Genomic DNA, 19,391 nt, shown 5'->3' with positions numbered 1-19,391 from the left:
CTTAAATTTCCTAACATATGGCACCTAAACTATACAATGGGCACATGTATAGGGCAAAATAACAACTCTATTTTATTTTATGAAGCTTTCCCAGGCTTGTGTAGTGTAATGTATTTGCTGCTACATATATGTCCATTCTACTTTAACTTGGCGCCATATTTAAATGAGGCATCGCTAGCGTAACTTCGCTTTGCTTGACGAATTAACGCTAGCGCAACTTCGCTACCGTTCGCCTCCCTGAGCGCAAATTGCCATTTTAGTGAATTTGCGTAGCGCTGGCGAAACTACACCTGGGGAAGTGCGGCGAAGCTGTCGCTGGCGCAACTTCGGATCTTAGTGAATTTGCCCCATAGTATGATGTAGAGAGTGATATTCTGAGACAATTTGCAATTGTTTTTTATTATTTGTGGTTTTTGAGTTATTTAGCTTTTTATTCAGCAGTTCTCCAGTTTGTAATTTCAGCTGTCTGGTTGCTAGGGTCGAAATTGCCCTGGCAACCATGCATTGATCTGAATAAGAGCCTGAAATATGAATAGGAAAGGCCTGAATAGAAAGATGAGTAATAAAAAATAGCGATGTGTAGCCTTACAGAACATTTTTTTTTTAGATGGGGTCAGTGACCCCCCATTTGAAAGCCAGAAAGAGTCAGAAGAAGGCATATAATTCAAAAACTATAAGAAATAAATAACAAAGACCAATTTAAAAGTTGCTTAGCTTTGTCCATTCGATAACATTTTACAAGTTAACTTAAAGGTGAACCACCCCTTTTAAGATGGCCAAACAAGCGGATCTCTCCCCGATATGCCCACATTGAGCTGGGCAATATCGTGCTGATCCAATGGTGGCTCCTAGAGCTCAACGATCGGATCAGAACTGAAGCCATATGGGCGGTGGGATCGCATCAACAAACAGATGTGGCCGCAATTTTTTTACCCTGCCTGATCAAAATCGGGATGATTTTTGGCCAGATATCGATCGTGGACACTGCTGCCTTAAGCTACACTTCCTTCTTGCAAATGTCTGACTTAGGGTTGCCAGGTTTTCCAACTAATTGGGCAACTAATTTAAAGCTCAGCGGGTACAAACCCACCAAGGTACAGATTTGGGCTAGTTTATATAGCCTCGGTAGGTTTGTACTTTGAGAACAGACCAATTTTTTTTCCCTTAGTGTACCGGTTTTTCCCTGTGCATGTTGGGAAAAGGAAAGCCCTTGGAGCTACATGAAGGGATCAGAATAACCAACAGCCACATACACTGGTTTCTGTTTAACGACTGGCAGAATCAGATGTAGCTGTGAGTGGGTGAGAAGGAATGAGTAAAAGGGAAGGCTGGGCTGGGGGCGGAGAAAGAGAGGGATGTGATGTCAGGGGAAGAAGCCGTTCACTTCCTTATCTTCTGAGCAGATAGAAACATGAGGCAGAGCTCTCTCTTTTATATAATGTTATTAGCTGCAGTATATACACATTAACTCCTCTTTATACTGCTGGCTTTGGGGGTAGAACTATTTGGGCAGCTGCTTGTTAGTCTCTTGCTGTTTTACAGCAGTTAATCTGTGTATAGTCACTGAGGCAGCATGGAAGTCAGCCTGGGCCCATAAGGCATCCTCTGTATTATATAGAAACCTGTCTTCAGAGTCTGACTTCTAATATTACCGAGCTTTATTGAGTCGCAGATGTCATCTATATATACTTGGTTAACCCATGCAGAGCCTGCAGTCTAGCCATCAATTTATTTGGACAACATTCCAGCTGCCATTTCGTCATACCCTATAGAGGCTACACACTGTCATTCATATGTAATAGGTTTCAGTTATACCTCCTGTTATCAGTGCACATTTGCTCTGCCCGATGATGTCACAATAAAACACTCATGTAGCAACAGCAGATATTCACCATTGAAAACACCTACAGCAGCCCAAAAAGGGAGAACTGATCCAAGTCTTTTTTTTTTAAGTATATTTTCAGGGTCAGATGTCTCCATGGACTGGTATTCAAAACCAGGGACTGTCCCTGGAATTAAGGAATAGTTGACAAAGTGTGAACTATGTTACTATATTACTGTTTTAGCTCCTCCCCCTATGTCTGATGATGTCATAATGGGACTTGCAATAGATGCAGATCTTCAGATTGCTATCTCTGATGATGTCATAATGTCTGATGATGTCATAATGGAAGGGGCATTGTGACATAAGACAATATCCAGGTGGTGAAAAACAACACCTGTAGTATTCAAAGAGTAGAAGTTAGAAGACGTGATCTGTTTACTCAGATTTTTACGATGGAACAGATTACATCACTATTCAGTTATGCTAATCATTACATAGACAGTAAGTAATTGTTAAACAATTTAAATCGCTTTAGATGATATTATTTAATTGTTTAGTAGTAAATCTTTCAGTAGACTTAAAATATGGAGATTCAAATTACGGAAAGACCCCTTATCTGGAAAGCCCAAGGCCCCGAATATTCTGGATAACAGGCCCCATACCTGTACCAGTGGGGTAGCTAGTTGCATGTCTAAGAAAGGTGGGACTAATAAAACGTGTAGGGGGAATTAGAAGAGGTTAATTGCAGGAAGATTATGATTTACTTCACCTCCTAATATTTTCACAGAAATAAATGCTTGTAGATTATAAAGGGTAATGGATAATATTCCTTGGACCTGCAGCCTTGTGATTTTAAATGATCTCGGAATACCTTGGTAGCTTCTAATAGCAATAGCCTTCTCTTCTTCTAATAGCTAAAAGTGGGGGGGGGGGGCATTATCCTCTATATGAATTATAATATAAAGTATGTATCAAACATGGTTGATGCAACTAGAATTGTTATGTTACAGATAATTATTTATCATTTTTACAGTTCTTTCAGGCGATCCGTTTAGAGTACGCATATTTTATCTCATATGCTATATACTGATTGGAGTTGGCTTATTTATAATATGTTTCGGCCTATTTCACTGGTAAGTTCATCAGCATCATTTATTTTTATAACAATGGCGAGTTATGCAGCGCTTCACAGTTATTTAGGACATACAGAGGTCTAAAATAATCTAACAAGGGTTACAGAAACAAGAGTCACAACAATCTAAAGAGAGAGAATTCTCAAGAATCGTATCTGTAAAAGCTTATTTTTCATTAATCCTGTTACACATTATTCAAAATTTCCACTGTTCCTGTGTTCCATTTATTCTCAATGCTTTAACTTTATTCCTGGCTCCCTATAGTTGTCCATATGTACTTCAACTTAACCTTTATAAAGGTCCACAGACAGAGATGAACAATTTAAAAACACCAGGACAATTGAATGATTAAATATTCAATTACTACAGGAACTTGATACATGAATCTATTTTCTAATATAGCTTTCTCTTTGCCATTAGAATTCCTGAATTTGGAATAAATAACATTCAATAAAAATGTAACTGGTGTTCCCTCTGTTTTGCCCCGACAGGAAAGTCTCACTTAATTTGGACAAAAAGATAGTTCTGTGGCTAAAGAAGTGTTGCGGGCGTGCTCCAAAGGCTGAGGAAGAACCTGACATTGAAAAAGGTAACAGCATTACTAGAGTGGTAGTAGTCTATATTGTCTACTCTGCATCTGTCTTACAGTGCCAATATTATGGTACAGCATATGCCAATGTTAAAAAAAGTAACAGCAGTAATCAGTGTCGGATTGGGTTGCCGAACCCTGCTGACCCAAACTCACTCCCCACTTCACCCCACCCCCCCAAGATCACAGACTAGAAGAGGATAAAGTATGGCGCATGGGGGAGGCAGTGTCTATTGAGGGCTTCATTTAAGGTTTTCCCCTTAACCAAAATGTTAGCATTTCATTTAGACCCACACGGTATGGCTGCAGCGATTTCTATTCAGTCTGTAGAATGCACATAAATGAATCTAAACAATTAGTCATTAGGAACATGGAAACTATGTTTTTAATAAGTGGGGTGGCAACTACAGCTTGGTTAAATCAATATTGCATAAGTAATACTGTCATACTGTCATTTAGGAACGCACGCGGAGGCGACAGAAAGAAAAGGCAAATGCTGTGAACCATTTCATGAATGTTCCACAAATATCAAGGGACTTCTAAAACAAGTAGAACATTTGGAGAAGTTGGATAATATAATTGATAAAACACTAGATCATAAATTAAAGCGATATTTGTGGTAAGACATGCTCAGGATGAGATCTACAGAAGGCGCAGAGCACCATATTATGGAAAGACTCCTCGTTCAAAAAATCCAAGGACTCAAGCATTTTCGGATAACCGATTCCATTGCCTGCAAATGCTGTCAACCATTTCATGAATGTTACACAAATATCAAAGGACTTCTAAAACAAGTAGAACATTTGGAGAAGTTGGATAATATAATTGATAAAACACTATATTATAAATTAAAGCGATATTTGTGGTAAGACATGCTCAGGATGAGATCTACAGAAGGCGCAGAGCACCATATTATGGAAAGACTCCTCATCCAAAAAATCCAAGGTCCCAAGCATTTTCGGATAACCGATTCCATTGCCTGCAAATGCTGTCAACCATTTCATGAATGTTACACAAATATCAAAGGACTTCTAAAACAAGTAGAACATTTGGAGAAGTTGGATAATATAATTGATAAAACACTAGATCATAAATGAAAGCGATATTTGTGGTAAGACATGCTCAGGATGAGATCTACAGAAGGCGCAGAGCACCATATTATGGAAAGACTCCTCATCCAAAAAGTCCCAGGTCTCAAGCATTTTTGGATAACCGATTCCATTGCCTGTAAAATGTTGCTTAACTTGTTACTTTTTAAATACTTTCTAATAAAAACATTGTTAACATGAATGTGAGTGCAGTTTGATCGGCCTACTTACCTACAATACATGCAGTTTATTTAACAGGGAAAGGTAATGCATTAAAGTAGTTCTGTGTAAGGAATTATAACAGGGAAATGTTGTTGATTTCCGAAAATCTGTTTCCGTGTGAACAAAATTTTTCTTTGCGCAAATTTAATTTAGCTTTTGCGAACCCAGAAAAGGATTTACTTGATCCCAACTAAGATATAATTAATCCTTATTGGAATCAAATCCAGCCTATTGGGTTTATTTAATGTTTACACAATTTTCTAGTAGACTTAAGGTATGAAAATCGAAATTACAGAAATATCCATTTTCCAGTTCCAAGCATTCTGGATAACAGGTCCCATATCTGTATTAAATATTATTAATGTTTTTAGAATAACTTGCATGATTTATTGAAGAAGTACAATATCCAAAGCTATTGTGATCACAGGTTATACAGGTATGGGGTCAAAAAATACTCACAATTACAGGACACCATTCTCCCATAGAATCCATTTTAAACAAATAATACAAAATTAGAAGCAAGATTTAATTCTTCTCTGTAATAATAAGACAGTATCTTGTACTTACATAGTAACATAGTAAGTAAGGTTGAAAAAAGACACATGTCCACTTTTTTTTTTTTTTTTTTTTTAACTACCTATCTGCCAGTTGATCCAGAGGAAGGCAAAAAAAAAACCCATCTAAAGCCTCTCCAATTTGCCTTAGACGGGGAAAAATTCCTTCCTGACTCCATAATGGCAATCAGACTAGTCCCTGGATCAACTTGGACCATGAGCTATTTCCCATAACCCTGTAGTCCCTCACTTGCGAAAAAGCTATCCAATCCCTTCTTAAAGCTATCTAATGTATCAGCCTGTACAACTGATTCAGGGAGAGAATTCCACATCTTCACAGCTCTCACTGTAAAAAACCCCTTCCGAATATTTAGGCGGAACCTCTTTTCTTCTAATCGGAATGGGTGACCTCGTGGCAGCTGGAAAGACCTACTGGTAAATAAAGCATTAGAGAGACTATTATATGATCCCCTTAAATATTTATACATACTTGATTTTAACTAAGATATAATCAATCCTTATTGGAGGCAAACAATCTTATTGGGTTTATATAATGTTTAAATTATTTTAGTAGACTTAAAGGTATGGTGATCCATATTATGGAAAGATCCCTTATCAGGAAAACCCCAGGTCCCCAGCATTCTGGAGAACAGGTCCCATACCTGTATATACAGTAGTTTATATGAGTGTACAGATAGGGCTGTATAAGTATGTGTATATATGCGCACTGGGGTTTGTCTAGAGGGTTATTGGAGGAGAAAGCAAAGATCAAAGATCTTATAATCCACTTAAAATCAAGTTAAAGCATTGTACAACACTTTTTTTTCATTTTTCAGTATTTATTTTCAGTGTAAAACGGCCTTATCAATACCCTTTTGGTCTTATGAAATGATAATTAAATGCCATATTGTAAATGTGTAAGATAATGGGGGAAAAATATATATTGGAAATGGCTATATAACACTAAGGGGGTTATTTATTAAGGTTTGAGTTGTGTTTTCCACGAAAATTCGAGTTTCAGGGTTTTTTGTTAAAAAAACAAATTTCAGGGTTAAAAAAAATCACATTTTTTGAGTTTTTTCCCCACTCATCACTACATGTAATCTGTACATGTAGTGATGTGGCCATTTCTCCCCTTTGTCAGTTACAACTTCCTCTGCAAAACTCCAGATCCCCAGCATTCTGGAGAACAGGTCCCATACCTGTATACAGTAGTGTATATGAGTTTACAGATAGGGCTGTATAAGTATGTGTATATATGTGCACTGGGTTTTGTCTAGAGGGTTATTGGAGGAGAAAGCAAAGATCAAACATCTTACAATCCACTTAAAATAAAGTTAAAGCATTTCATTTTCACTATTTATTTTCAGGTAGAACGGCCTTATCAATACCCTTTTGGTCTTATGAAATGATAATTAAATGCCATCCTGTAAATGTGTAAGATAATGGGAAAAAATATATACTGGAGATGGCACATCACTATATAACATTAAGGGGGTTATTCATTAAGGTTTGAGTTGTGTTTTCCACGAAAATTCGAGTTTTCAGGGTTTTTTGTAAAAAAACAAATGTCAGGGTTAAAAAAAACAAACAAATTTTTCGAGTTTTGTTTCACTCATCACTACATGTAAACTGTACTGATGTGGCCATTTTCCCCCTTTGTAAGTTACAACTTCATCTGCAAAACACACGTGTACATCGCACCTCCTGCCTGACTTACAAGTATATATGAAATAGTAGGAATATATGTTATTCATGCAGAGTTCATACAATAATGAATGCAGGTTTATCCAGGCAGAATTTACTTTAAAAGAGAACTAAACCCTAAACATGAATATGGCTTGAAAAGTCATATTTTATATACCAAACTTAATGACCCAGCCTACGTGTTTAGCAATACATCTCTATAGTAGTAATGATCCAGGCCTTCAAAGCTGTCACAGGAGTTTCCCATCTTGGACTTTGTGAGGAATGCCATATAAGCTGATGCTGCAGGGCTTAAATTCTAATAATATTTGTGCTGGTTTCTGAGCTGCCATGCACAAATAATCTAAATTTTTTTGACGCCCATAGACTTTGGCATTGGCGACATTTCGCCGATGGCGAATTTTTGATGAAACGGGTCAAATTCGCCCATCCCTAACTGTAATGCCTAATCTCTTCACTTGCTCACTGAAATGAGGAGAGTGTGGCTCATTTATCAAAACTTGGCAAATTTGCCAGTGGGCAGTAACCCATAGCAACCAATCAGTTATTTTTTTTTATAATAAATAAATACAACAACTTGATAGGTTGCCATGGATTACTGCTCTGGGAATATTTGCCCAGTGTTGTTAAATTACCCCCACTGTATGTTTTACAAGTAAGCAAGCAGACAGCTACTGCAGAGCACAGTTTCTATGGCAACTGCCAATGCCATCTTGTCATTGGCAGCTAAACTGGTTTGTTTAGGAAGGTAAAGCCTTGAAGTGCACACGTGTCTAATGCAAAATTCCAAAGAAAATTCCAAAGGGAGGGGGGTCAGAGTGGTTTAGGAGAGGGAATGCAAAGTTATTAAGTGGCCACTGATGCCTTACTGTTAACCTTTGACCAACCAGAGTGGCAGTATTTAGAGATATCAAAGAGGCTGTTAAAAGATTACATTTCTTGGTGGGCTGTTTACATGTCCTTTAATATACTTGGTTAATAGAATTAATGACAACAGTCAGTGGTACAGCGAAGTTGTATAGCATTCTATTCACAGCTTGGGTAATTAAATGACTTCTTGTATATTCCATAATGTCCACTGTTCTTATGGTGAAGTTATAGGGTAAGGGCACACACGAAGATTCTGGGAGATTTAGTCGCCCGGGGATAAATTGCCTCTTCTTCAGGGCGACCAGGCCCTGATTTGTGGAAAGGCCACCTAGGCCCAGGCCTAGGACGGCCGGATTTTAGGGGGGCGGCATGCTGCCAACCACACACCCACATTTGTTCAAAAACACTGCGGATGCTCTGGAGATACAATCATTTTTTAAATTTCCCATGCGCCAATCCCCATTGCTCCTGTCCCCCTGGAGGGGACAGGGGCGACCATGTAAATCCGGCCCTGAGGGCGACTAATCTCCCCGAACTGCCTCCCACTGGCTAGAATCTAAATTGCTGGCGGGATGGCACTCCGATCGCTTTGTTTTCCGAAGTTGCTGGGCGACTAATCTCCCCGAATCTGCGAGCGTCTCTGTCCATAAAGTGAGGCATAAATCTCCTCAGGCATATTTTGTGTGTTTATTGCCCTGAAGTAATTGAGCAGCATTGGGTAGTGCTTAAACAATTTAGCAACATGTGTTACTGGTTGTATGCATTTTGCTCTGTGCTGTGTGCAGATCTGAGTGGAAGGAGTTAACTGAAGGCACAGGCTGACCACGCCCACAGAGACACAAGGCTCTGAGGGGAATGATTGCACAGCACTAACTGAGCCAGGAAGATAAACTGAAAAAAGACTTGCTCTCACGTCAAACAGGGGCGTGCCTATTCTAGCTTTTCCTATAGGGCAGGGAGTAAGTCAGTAAAACTTACCTGACCTATAGAAAGAGTTGTTGCCTAGCTGGAGTGACGTGGGCAGCTGCACGGCTGAAATGTAAGTGAGCAGTCTGCTCCGGATCCAAGAAAAGGCTTTCTGAGGGAATTAACAGCTTTGGAAGTGACCCCACTGGCTTGTGGACACCTGGACAGGAGGGTTAAATACCGTCTGAGTGGCAATCCTAGCCCATGAAGTTATTCTTTTCATGCCTCAGTTGTCTTACCCCCTGTTCATGATTACAACACTTCCACCCCATGCCCGTTGATTAGACCCAGCTGCTAAGGATCCGGTACCCCCTTATATTAAGCCTTCTTGGCCAGGGATATCATGGAGGGCGATACAATGGAGGTTGTATCAGACGAGGAAGCAATGCCCTCCACTTCACAGGAGCATATCACCGCCACAGAGGCCCCTGAGGAGGAGGAGGCGGAGGTAAAGGCAGGAGCCTGCACTTGAGATTGCATGTAGCTGTCGGTGGAGTCCGAGACAAATTTAGGGCAAATGGCGGGAAATATGGGTAAATGTCAGAAAGTCCATTAGCAAGGGCAAATATCGGGAAAAATTGGAGCAAATGTCGGAAAGTCTGTTAGCAAGCGGCCTAGCAGAGCATAACTCCTCCCTTAGGTGTTCAGATAGTCCTGGCTGGGACACTGCAAGGGTGTGCATGGCTTATGCTATCAGCAGGAATTAGTAAACAAACTCTGAAGAAGGAGGGCATGTTATTAGTCCCAAGCAGCTGATTTATTAGTCTAGTCCTATGTATAATTATTAGAAGCAATTAGATTGTCGGTATACAGACTAGGGTTGTCACCTGGCTGGTATTTTACTGGCATGGACAGTAAAAATACTTGATGCTAATATTATTAGAAGGGAAAAATATAAAAAGGCCAGAGAAGGTGGCAATCCTAACAAAGGAAGAATTAGATTCTGTTTTCTTTAATTAGACCATGATAGATGGCAATGATGTCCGATGTTTAGGTCGTTACACCCATCTTTTGGTAGGGATTAGGGATGTAGCGAACGTCGGAAAAAAAGTTCGCGAACATATTCGCGAACTTGCGCAAAAATGCGAGCGGTTCGCGAACGGTTCGCGAACCCCATAGACTTCAATGGGAAGGCGAACTTTAACATCTAGAAAAGACATTTCTGGCCAGAAAAATGATTTTAAAGTTGTTTAAAGGGTGCAACGACCTGGACAGTGGCATGCCAGAGGGGGATCAAGGGCAAAAATGTATCTGAAAAATCTGCCTGTGTGTGCTTGGAAGAGATAGTGTAGGGGGAGAGCTGTTAGTGATTTCAGGGACAGATGATAGTAAGCTTGCTGGCTAGTAATCTGCTTGATACTGCTCTGTATTGGAGGGACAGAAGTCTGCAGGGATTTGAGGGACATTTTAGCTTAGGTAGCTTTGCTGGCTAGTAATCTACTGTTCTCTTTAAACAACTGCCATACGTTGACCTTGTAGGCATTGTTTGCCCAGTTTTTTTGGACGCAGCCACTGAAGCACAGTTGCCAGAAAAAATATGCCATATAAATGCTGAAAATAGTAATTTTTCGCCATACGTTGACCTTGTAGACATTGTTTGCCCAGTTTTTTTGGACGCAGCCACTGAAGCACAGTTGCCAGAAAAATTATGCCATATAAATGCTGAAAATATAAATTTTTTTGGTTGCAGCCACTGAAGCACAGAGGCCAGAAAAATTATGCCATATAAATGCAGAAAATATGCATTTTTTTGGTCGCAGCCACTGAAGCACAGTTGCCAGAAAAAATATGCCATATAAATGCTGAAAATAGTCATTTTTTGCCATATACGTTGAGTCAACGTATGGCAAAAAATTACTATTTTCAGCATTTATATGGCATATTTTTTCTGGCCTCTGTGCTTCAGTGGCTGCGGCCAAAAAAACTGGGCAAACAATGCCTACAAGGTCAACGTATGGCAGTTGTTTAAAGAGAACAGTAGATTACTAGCCAGCAAAGCTACCTAAGCTAAAATGTCCCTCAAATCCCTGCAGACTTCTGTCCCTCCAATAACAGAGCAGTATCAAAACGATTACTAGCCAGCAAACTTTCAACTGTCCCTGAAATCACTAACAGGCAGCAGCTCTCTCCCTACACTATCTCTTCAGCACACACAGGCAGAGTGAAAAAACGCTGCAGGGCTTCGGTTTTTATAGGGAAGGGGAGTGGTCCAGGGGAGAGCTTCCTGATTGGCTGCCATGTACCTGCTGGTCTGGGGTGAGAGGGCAAAAAAAAGCGCCAACAATGGCGAACCCAAAATGGCGAACGTCGCGCGACGTTCGCGAACTTCCGGCGAGCGCGAACACCCGATGTTCGCGCGAACAAGTTCGCCGGCGAACAGTTCGCGACATCTCTAGTAGGGATCAATAGGCAACATTGTGCCTGACACACACTTGCAGATACCACAACTAACCTTAAGATTTATTAGTTAGGTAGCAAACTGCCAAAAAAAATACATGGCCACAAATGAACCCAGAGAGCACCGGGATTAATTCAGGTACACCAGCCTTATCATGAGGTTAATGTCACCTGTGGTATCACAGGTCGGTATCACTTGATATTTGAATACATTAAAAAAAATCTTTGGTTAGTAGGCATCAGAAAGCTTTATCTTAGGCCTCTACTTTTTACAACATACTCAGCATTTCAGGCAGGCTTTCTTTGTCACAAATGTGTCATTATATCACTGAGACTGGGCATTCAAGTCTGAACCAACGGAGGCACTTAATGGGTAGATATATAGATGTCTAAATTGAATCTAATCACTTTGCTTTGATTATTTTCAGTAAAAGAAACAGGAATATGTTTGTATGCAAAGAGGCTTTTCTGCATTTACTCTCTAAAGCAAAGAGCCAGTTTGGGAAAAGGATAAGTTGAAATGTTGTAGTGGTTAAAATATGAAAATCACTGTTAAGGACTGTTGCGACTAACAGTACCACTCTCTTAACATTCAGGGTTAGGTGAGAGTAGAAACTGTATCAGATTCTGGCAGAGTAGACATATTTAAAAAAATATGTATATAAGAACTGTTATTCATTTAAATGCAGGAACATGGCTTCAGAGAGAGAGAGAGAAACACACACACACAAACATTAAATATAGTTCATTGGAACATTAAATATAGTTCAAGATGCAACCCAGAACCGATAAACAAAGTAGGGTTGCCACCTGTCTGGTATTGAACTGCCTGCCTGGTTTTCCAAATTTGAAAATCCAGACAGGGCACTCCTTGATTGAATCTGCGGTCGGCCAATCACTGTGTCACTGCTCCGCATCTATTACGTTGCCGCATATCACCCTGTCTGGACTTCCAGGTGCAAAAAGATGGCACCCCTAAAGCAAACTCATCGCACACAGGCAATGTGATTCTAACATGTAGCTGATGAATTCTGGGAACTGTAGTATTCTATATATAACATAACTAATCATTGAACAAGGGCCATGACAGATGGGGATGCAGTGTTTGTTGTGGTGAAAAAATGCCTAAAAATTACTTTTCATTGCAGGTAGTCAGAATTGCTGCAGGTAAAAACCCCTAAATCAAATACTAGTGTGAAAATGCCTTATTAAGCAATATAAATGGGCAAACTCCATTCTTCATGAAAAGGAGAGAGATCAAATTCCTTGCAAAACTGCTGAACCCACAGACCTCAAATACTTCAAACTCTCAAACGTACATATCCAAAGATATTGTTAATCTCAAAAAAATGTATTGTTTGTTGTTGCCTTTTATGTGTGTTTTTATGTATTGCTGCTTTAATCTGCAGCTTTCTTCAGAGTTTTCTTTTCAGAAATATTGATGCCTTTAGGCAGAAGATGAGTTTTTGTCAGAGATCCAGAAAGCATGGGACCAGACCAGAAAGAACCAGTTTCAAATTCACAGTCACAGTACCATCACCATCTTGGGCCTATAGCAAATCAAAAGAGGATCATCATATGTTTTGCAATCCCGTGTCACTAATCTAGAGTGCATAAAATATGTTTTCAAATACTATCATCTGATTTGCTTTTGGTAACCATTATTTCTCCTAATTGGATTGCCTTTTCAGTAGAAGTTTGAAAAATTAATTTATGTTTTCCATATAATAAAGTACTTGTGCTGACTGTCTACTGATTTTCCTAAGTTAAAACCATGATTCATTTGTTTTGAGAAAAAAAATATCTTTGATCTTTAACCACTCATACCTTATCTGTTTTAGAGAAATGCTGTTACAGCACCCCAGTAAATTAGGGTGCTGTTACTTATCAGACTCATTTACAGATGATAAGGTACACAAAGACAAGTACAAGCCAGGTACGAGGGGGGATACAAGGCCATGTGGAGCTTGTACTGTGCAAGTATAATGTATATAAGGGCAATACTTTTGCAGCCCTTACTGCCCCTGCCGTTACACCTAGCTCTTAATAAATTCCATAACGTTGTCTATCTACATTTCTATTATTTTACAGGCAACCAAAGATGCCGCTGAGTTTTGCCTTCACAAGTGCAGTACTATTTTCCTGCAAAATGAAAGAAAAATGTTTTGGAATCTGTTAATAATATTGTTAATAATATAGCGCTGGATATTTGAGTGTGTGGTTTTGCAACAGTGTCTCAGGGATATAACATACTTAATATCCGCTAACTGGCCATTCGTTTTGGCTCTTTCCTCACACCATTGTTACTGCCATTTGTTTTGGTGAACTTTTACCAAAACATGAACTGAAAGCATTCCACATTTATATTCAATGCAAGTGCCTCCGTAGATATTGGTAAGGTTTACTTTGAGAAGCTGTGATAAAATGACACATTTCTTATTAGAAAGCTAGCCTTGAAGGCTGAGGGATGCCTGGAAAGTAGAATGCATAATTGAAGGATTTCTTTTCTTTACTATTTTATAAACTAATAAAGATGATGAAAACATCTAGTGATCCTGAGGGATTACTAGTAAAAATTGCATTTTTATTCACTGCATTTTAAAAGAATAACAGGGTATTTGTTTTTAATTGCTTTTGAAACCACCATAATCTCAGTTCACATTCCTGCTGCTGAAAAATTAATATTGGGTCTGTACGATAAATTGGTATTTAAAAAAAATCCCCTTGAAATACTTTGTTTGTTTGTGCCCTGAAGCACACTAATAAACCTAATGCCTATAGACCTATCTACAGTTTTCTGTATCAATAAGAGTGATTAAAGGACAAGGAAAGGGTATTAACAAGTTAAGTTATACCATAACGATGCCATCCGTTCTTGTCATTCCCCTCTGCAATAAGCTGTGTGTCAGTTCTCTTCCTGCAGCGAGTGAAAAACTGCTGTGTACATTTAGAAAAAGTCCCATGATTCATCTTGATTTCACTAAGATCAAGACTCTTGGTCATGCGCAGTCTGTTCAAGTAATAGTCAGCACATTGGCAATCTTCAGTAGTGCCCCTTCAATTTCACGAGAACGAGTGCTTACCCATGTATAGTCCTGCCCCTGTTAAGAGCACACCAATCGGAACCGCTTACTGCGGTAACCAAGACGATGCACAAAGTTAATAAACAAAAAAACACCCATCAGTGTGTATTTCACAGTAGCTCCTGCCTGTTACCTCTAGCGATCTCACTGTTTGCTGCTTGCTATATTATTCTCCTCTACTGCGCTCACCTACTATCAGGTCGGAAAGCAATCAAATCATGGCCAAAATTGAGCATTTTATCATAAATTACATTGTACTGAAGCTATTTACCAAACTTTATAAATAGCATAAGTCAACATAACCTCACAATATATTAACTGTAATATACAAATCAGACTTTATGAATTCATCCAGCAATGTAAATATTTAGGGGCCAATTCACTTACTTCGAGTGAAGGATTCGAAGTAAAAAAACTTCGAATTTCGAAGTGTTTTTTGGGCTACTTCGACCATCGAATGGGCTACTTCGACCTTCGACTAAGACTTCGAATCGAAGGATTCGAACTAAAAATCGTTCGACTATTCGACCATTCAATAGTCGAAGTACTGACTCTTTAAGAAAAAACTTCGACCCCCTAGTTCGCCATCTAAAAGCTACCAAACTCAATGTTAAGCTACGGGGAAGGTCCCCATAGGCTTTCCTACGTTTTTTTGATCGAAGGATATTCCTTCGATCGTTGGATTAAAATCCTTTGAATCGTTCGATTCAAAGGATTTTATCGTTTTTTTATCGATCGCTCGATCGCACTATTTGCGCTGAAATCCTTCGACTTCGATATTTGAAGTCGAAGGATTTTAATTCCCAGTCGAATATGGAGGGTTAATTAACCCTCGATATTCGACCCTTTGTGAATCGGCCCCCAAATGTATTGAATTGAAAATTCATGTACTCACACTGATATCAAATGAAATATGTAAAATGAAATAAATATTACTAATGAACTAAATTTTTATTTACAATGTACAATCTGTACATTCTGTAACAGCGCACAAGTTTTTTAGAAGTGGTTACATCCAGGGGGAGGAATATTCTTGCGCAATTTGTTTGCTTTCGCTATCTTGTTGATGTCACTTTAAAGAACATTGTGGCGGCGAGTAAAAAGAACTAGCGTTGAGACAGGATCCTTTTATGGATAAATTAATTCAGCAACTAGCGGCTAGGACCAATGGGCCTCTATTTGATAAGCACAAAAGTGTCAAAAGCCTTTCCTTGTCCTTTAATGGATACTAAGCTCACGTCAACTATATTTTATATACACCAATATATTGGGATGTGTTATAAACAATATTTTACATAGGCCGCAAGTATACATTTTATATACATTTATAGTTGTTTTGTTGCTAAAAACCAAATTTTTTAAATACTGGCAAATGTAGAATCTACAGTGCCAATACCATTGTATGCAAAATACAGGTTATGTGTTTTGAGGACCTTTCTGATCTTGCCAAGTCAAGGCACTGAAAGGCTCACAAGTTTACATTGGTAGTGGGAATGAATGCATTTTGGTGGAGAACACAAAGAAATGATGAATATGATTTACGAATGCAGCTAATACGTTATTAGTAATTCTTCCTGCAAGAATCTGGTGCTGGCCCAAAGACAACTGGATGGTTTTATTACAAGGCATTAGGTAAAAGGTCTGTTTCTACCAGCCTATTGGGTTTATTTAATGTTTACATGATTTTCTAGTAGATTTAAGGTGTGAAGATCCATCCGTTATATGGAAAAAAACCCAGGTCCCCAGGCATTCTGTTTAACAAGTCCCATACCTGTAGCAGCATACTGTATCTACATTGTCTCACCATTGTAGCTTATGTGTGCATCACAATACCCATTAGCTTATAAAGGAATATAATATACAGTAGCTCCTGATGTGTGTTCATTGTGTTGCAAATTGTGATTTAATTGACACTCTTGTAAAACACTTGTGGGTTGCCCTTATATAATTGTAATAAAAATCAACAATTATCTTCTATTTCTTAAAATCTTCCATAACAATGATATTACAGCTGCGCAGTGGCAACCAGGTGCCAGCATTTGTCTTCAGATTTCTATGTGGGCATTGTGATAATAACCCTGATTAATGTGCATCTCCAGATACTCTAATGAAAACCTGGTAATTTGCCTTACATTAAGCTATGTACAGGCTTGTTAGATACTTTACCAGGGAAGAAAAAACACAGGTTTTAGAATAAACTTGTGTATAAGTACTATTTCACAACAGGGTGTGTTTCATAAATTTATAAATGTAATTACATCTTCCCAAATTCTCCTTTTGACCATACATTGGTAGATTTTGTTGTGTGAAATTACCAATTATAGCATGATCCAATTAAATTGTCTATCTATTAAATTGTCTTGCATTAATGGGGTGAGAATGATTGTACAGGTATGGGACCTGTTATCCAGAATGCTCGGGACCTGGGGTTTTCCGGATAACAGATCTTTCTGTAATTTGGGTCTTCACGCCTTAAGTCTACTAGAAATTAATTTAAACATTAAATAACCCCAATAGGCTAATTTTGCTTCCAATAAGGATTAATTATATCTTAGTTGGGATCAAGTACAAGCTACTGTTTAATTATTACAGAGAAAAAGGGAATTATATTTAAAAATTTGGATTATTTGGATAAAATGGAGTCTATGGGAGACAGGCATTCCGTAATTCGGAGCTTTCTGGATATCGGGTTTCCGGATAAGGGATCCTATACCTGTATTGCTCTGACAAAACTGTCCCTACAGTCATTTAACATTTTTCATAGAGAAATGATGAAATCAGTAAGGGGATGAGACAATCAGATAATCATTGTAAAAAGATTTTTCACTTTGCCTTTTGCAAAAGTAAACAAACTAACTGATCGGTTACTACTGTATATATGAGATGTTGTGGCCAACACAACAAAGATACAACATATATCGCTAACTGTGGATGAGGGAATCATTTGTTAAAATGATTGTGTATGGCCGCTAAGATTGTTTGCAGAGCGGAGACAAAATCTGCTTGTGAATGGCCAGCATAAGTATGGTATAGTAGGCTTCTAAAACTAGAATGGCTTGGGTAGAACCAATAATCCCTGAAAACAAACATAGGAGGACCAAATGTACCCACAGTATGCTGTATGAGTTATGACAAACACAGAAGTAGAACATAAAGGCATACAACTAAACTGCAGCTGCTTAGTTGATCTTGACAGTCTTATATCTCCAAGAAAGATAGTCAAAACTTATTTAGAGACTTAAAAAAAATTGTAAACAGAACTGTATAAAAACGAAGGGGTGGTATATACATTCTGAATTGATAAAAAAAGGATAAGATACAATAATAAATGATGACCGATAAAACAAAAAGATTACAAAAAAATCATGTGTGTGTGATAAGCTGATTAAATAGCATATACAGTTCAATGTACCAAAGAATTTCATTTCATAAATAAATATTGATAAAACATCTGGTTGATGCACGTTTGCAATACAATAAAGTAAGAGACTAGAAATTGTTTACGCAATGGTAAAATGTGTTAAAATAGTAATACAGAAAGAGAGACTCCTCAATGACATTGGTAGAGCTGGATGAAGCGTTCTCATCGATTGCACAGAACTGAATCATGCACAAATATACAAGGCAAATGGGTGATGCACAGATAAGCACAACAGTGTAAAAGGCATATGGTTTTAGAAAACACATTATTGCACTTACAATCAGTGATTTAAATAGATGTTACTGGGCCCCACAGCAAATACATTTTAGGGCCCTCAACATATTCAGGTTGTCCTGTATAACCTGTATATATTTAAAATGCTCATTAATTAGGGTCTCATGGGGCCCCCTTCACCTCCTGGGCCCCCCTGCAGCCTCAGGGTCTACTTCCTCTGTAGTTACGCCCCTGCTTACAATAAGGTGTAAAGAGAATGCTAATAAGACACAATAGTCGATAATTGCACTACCTAAAACCGTATGTGCATCAAAATTATCTGACATTATCAGGGGTATTTACTTATTTATTAATAATAAATAATACCTATAGCGGTATTGCTCTATGAAAAATGTTAAATGACTGTAGGGACGGTTTTGTCAGAACAATACAATCATTCTCACCCCATTAATGCAAGACAATTTAATAGATAGACAATTTAATTGGATCATGCTATAATTGGTAATTTCACACAACAAAATCTACCAAAAGGAGAATTTGGGAAGAGGTAATTACATTTATAAATTTATGAAACACACCCTGTTGTGAAATAGTACTTATACACAAGTTTATTCTAAAACCTGTGTTTTTTCTTCCCTGGTAAAGTATCTAACAAGCCTGTACATAGCTTAATGTAAGGCAAATTACCAGGTTTTCATTAGAGTATCTGGAGATGCACATTAATCAGGGTTATTATCACAATGCCCACATAGAAATCTGAAGACAAATGCTGGCACCTGGTTGCCACTGCACAGCTGTAATATCATTGTTATGGAAGATTTTAAGAAATAGAAGATAATTGTTGATTTTTATTACAATTATATAAGGGCAACCCACAAGTGTTTTACAAGAGTGTCAATTAAGGTACAGATAGGGGAGCAAATGCCTTGGTTATAGCCAGCGCCCAGTTTTGAATACATTTTTTAATTTGGTTCTTTATGCTCCAAAACAGAGAAAAAAGTTAGTAATAATAGCAAGAACAAACTGAGTTACTAGAAAAGAAACGATGATGTACACTTTAACAACTAAAAAATATACATCATATATATATATATGAATGGATTGTCATTATAGGTGGCGTCTATAGTAACTAAAGAATCATAACTGTGACTGTTTCTGTCAGTGGTTAGCATTGATCACAGCCTATGTTTTTTTCCTTTCTACCCAATCAGCAAAGTCTAGTGAAAGATAGACGTCCAGGAAACAAGTCCAAAATCTAACGAGAGCAAATTACCATTTTCACAAAATCCACTGCTTTATCTG

General features: G+C 38.3%; 2 protein-coding genes and 1 long non-coding RNA gene across 3 annotated transcripts in view; 2 read left to right on the top strand and 1 right to left on the bottom strand.

The window, feature by feature from the left end:
- gab3.L (GRB2 associated binding protein 3 L homeolog) overlaps nt 1-19,391 on the bottom strand; it is a 144,854-nt gene that overhangs the window by 91,259 nt on the left and 34,204 nt on the right. The gene's annotated exons all lie outside the window — the stretch shown is intronic.
- On the top strand, nt 2,763-4,416 carry LOC108698389. Its single transcript, XR_001932635.2, has 3 exons — nt 2,763-2,958; nt 3,450-3,547; nt 4,007-4,416. It is a non-coding gene; the product is annotated as an uncharacterized LOC108698389 (long non-coding RNA).
- smarca1.L (SWI/SNF related, matrix associated, actin dependent regulator of chromatin, subfamily a, member 1 L homeolog) overlaps nt 8,990-19,391 on the top strand; it is a 59,096-nt gene continuing 48,694 nt past the window's right edge. Inside the window, exon 1 of the mRNA XM_041572727.1 lies at nt 8,990-9,402. Coding sequence (XP_041428661.1) covers nt 9,298-9,402 — 105 coding nt within the window. The 5' untranslated portion in view covers nt 8,990-9,297. The remainder of the gene's footprint in view (nt 9,403-19,391) is intronic.

The sequence above is a fragment of the Xenopus laevis genome, chromosome 8L, assembly GCF_017654675.1.
Source record: "Xenopus laevis strain J_2021 chromosome 8L, Xenopus_laevis_v10.1, whole genome shotgun sequence".
NCBI classification, from domain to species: Eukaryota; Metazoa; Chordata; class Amphibia; order Anura; family Pipidae; genus Xenopus; species Xenopus laevis.
The sequence above is the reverse complement of the archived record's forward strand: the minus strand, read 5'-3'. Positions and strand labels throughout refer to the sequence as shown.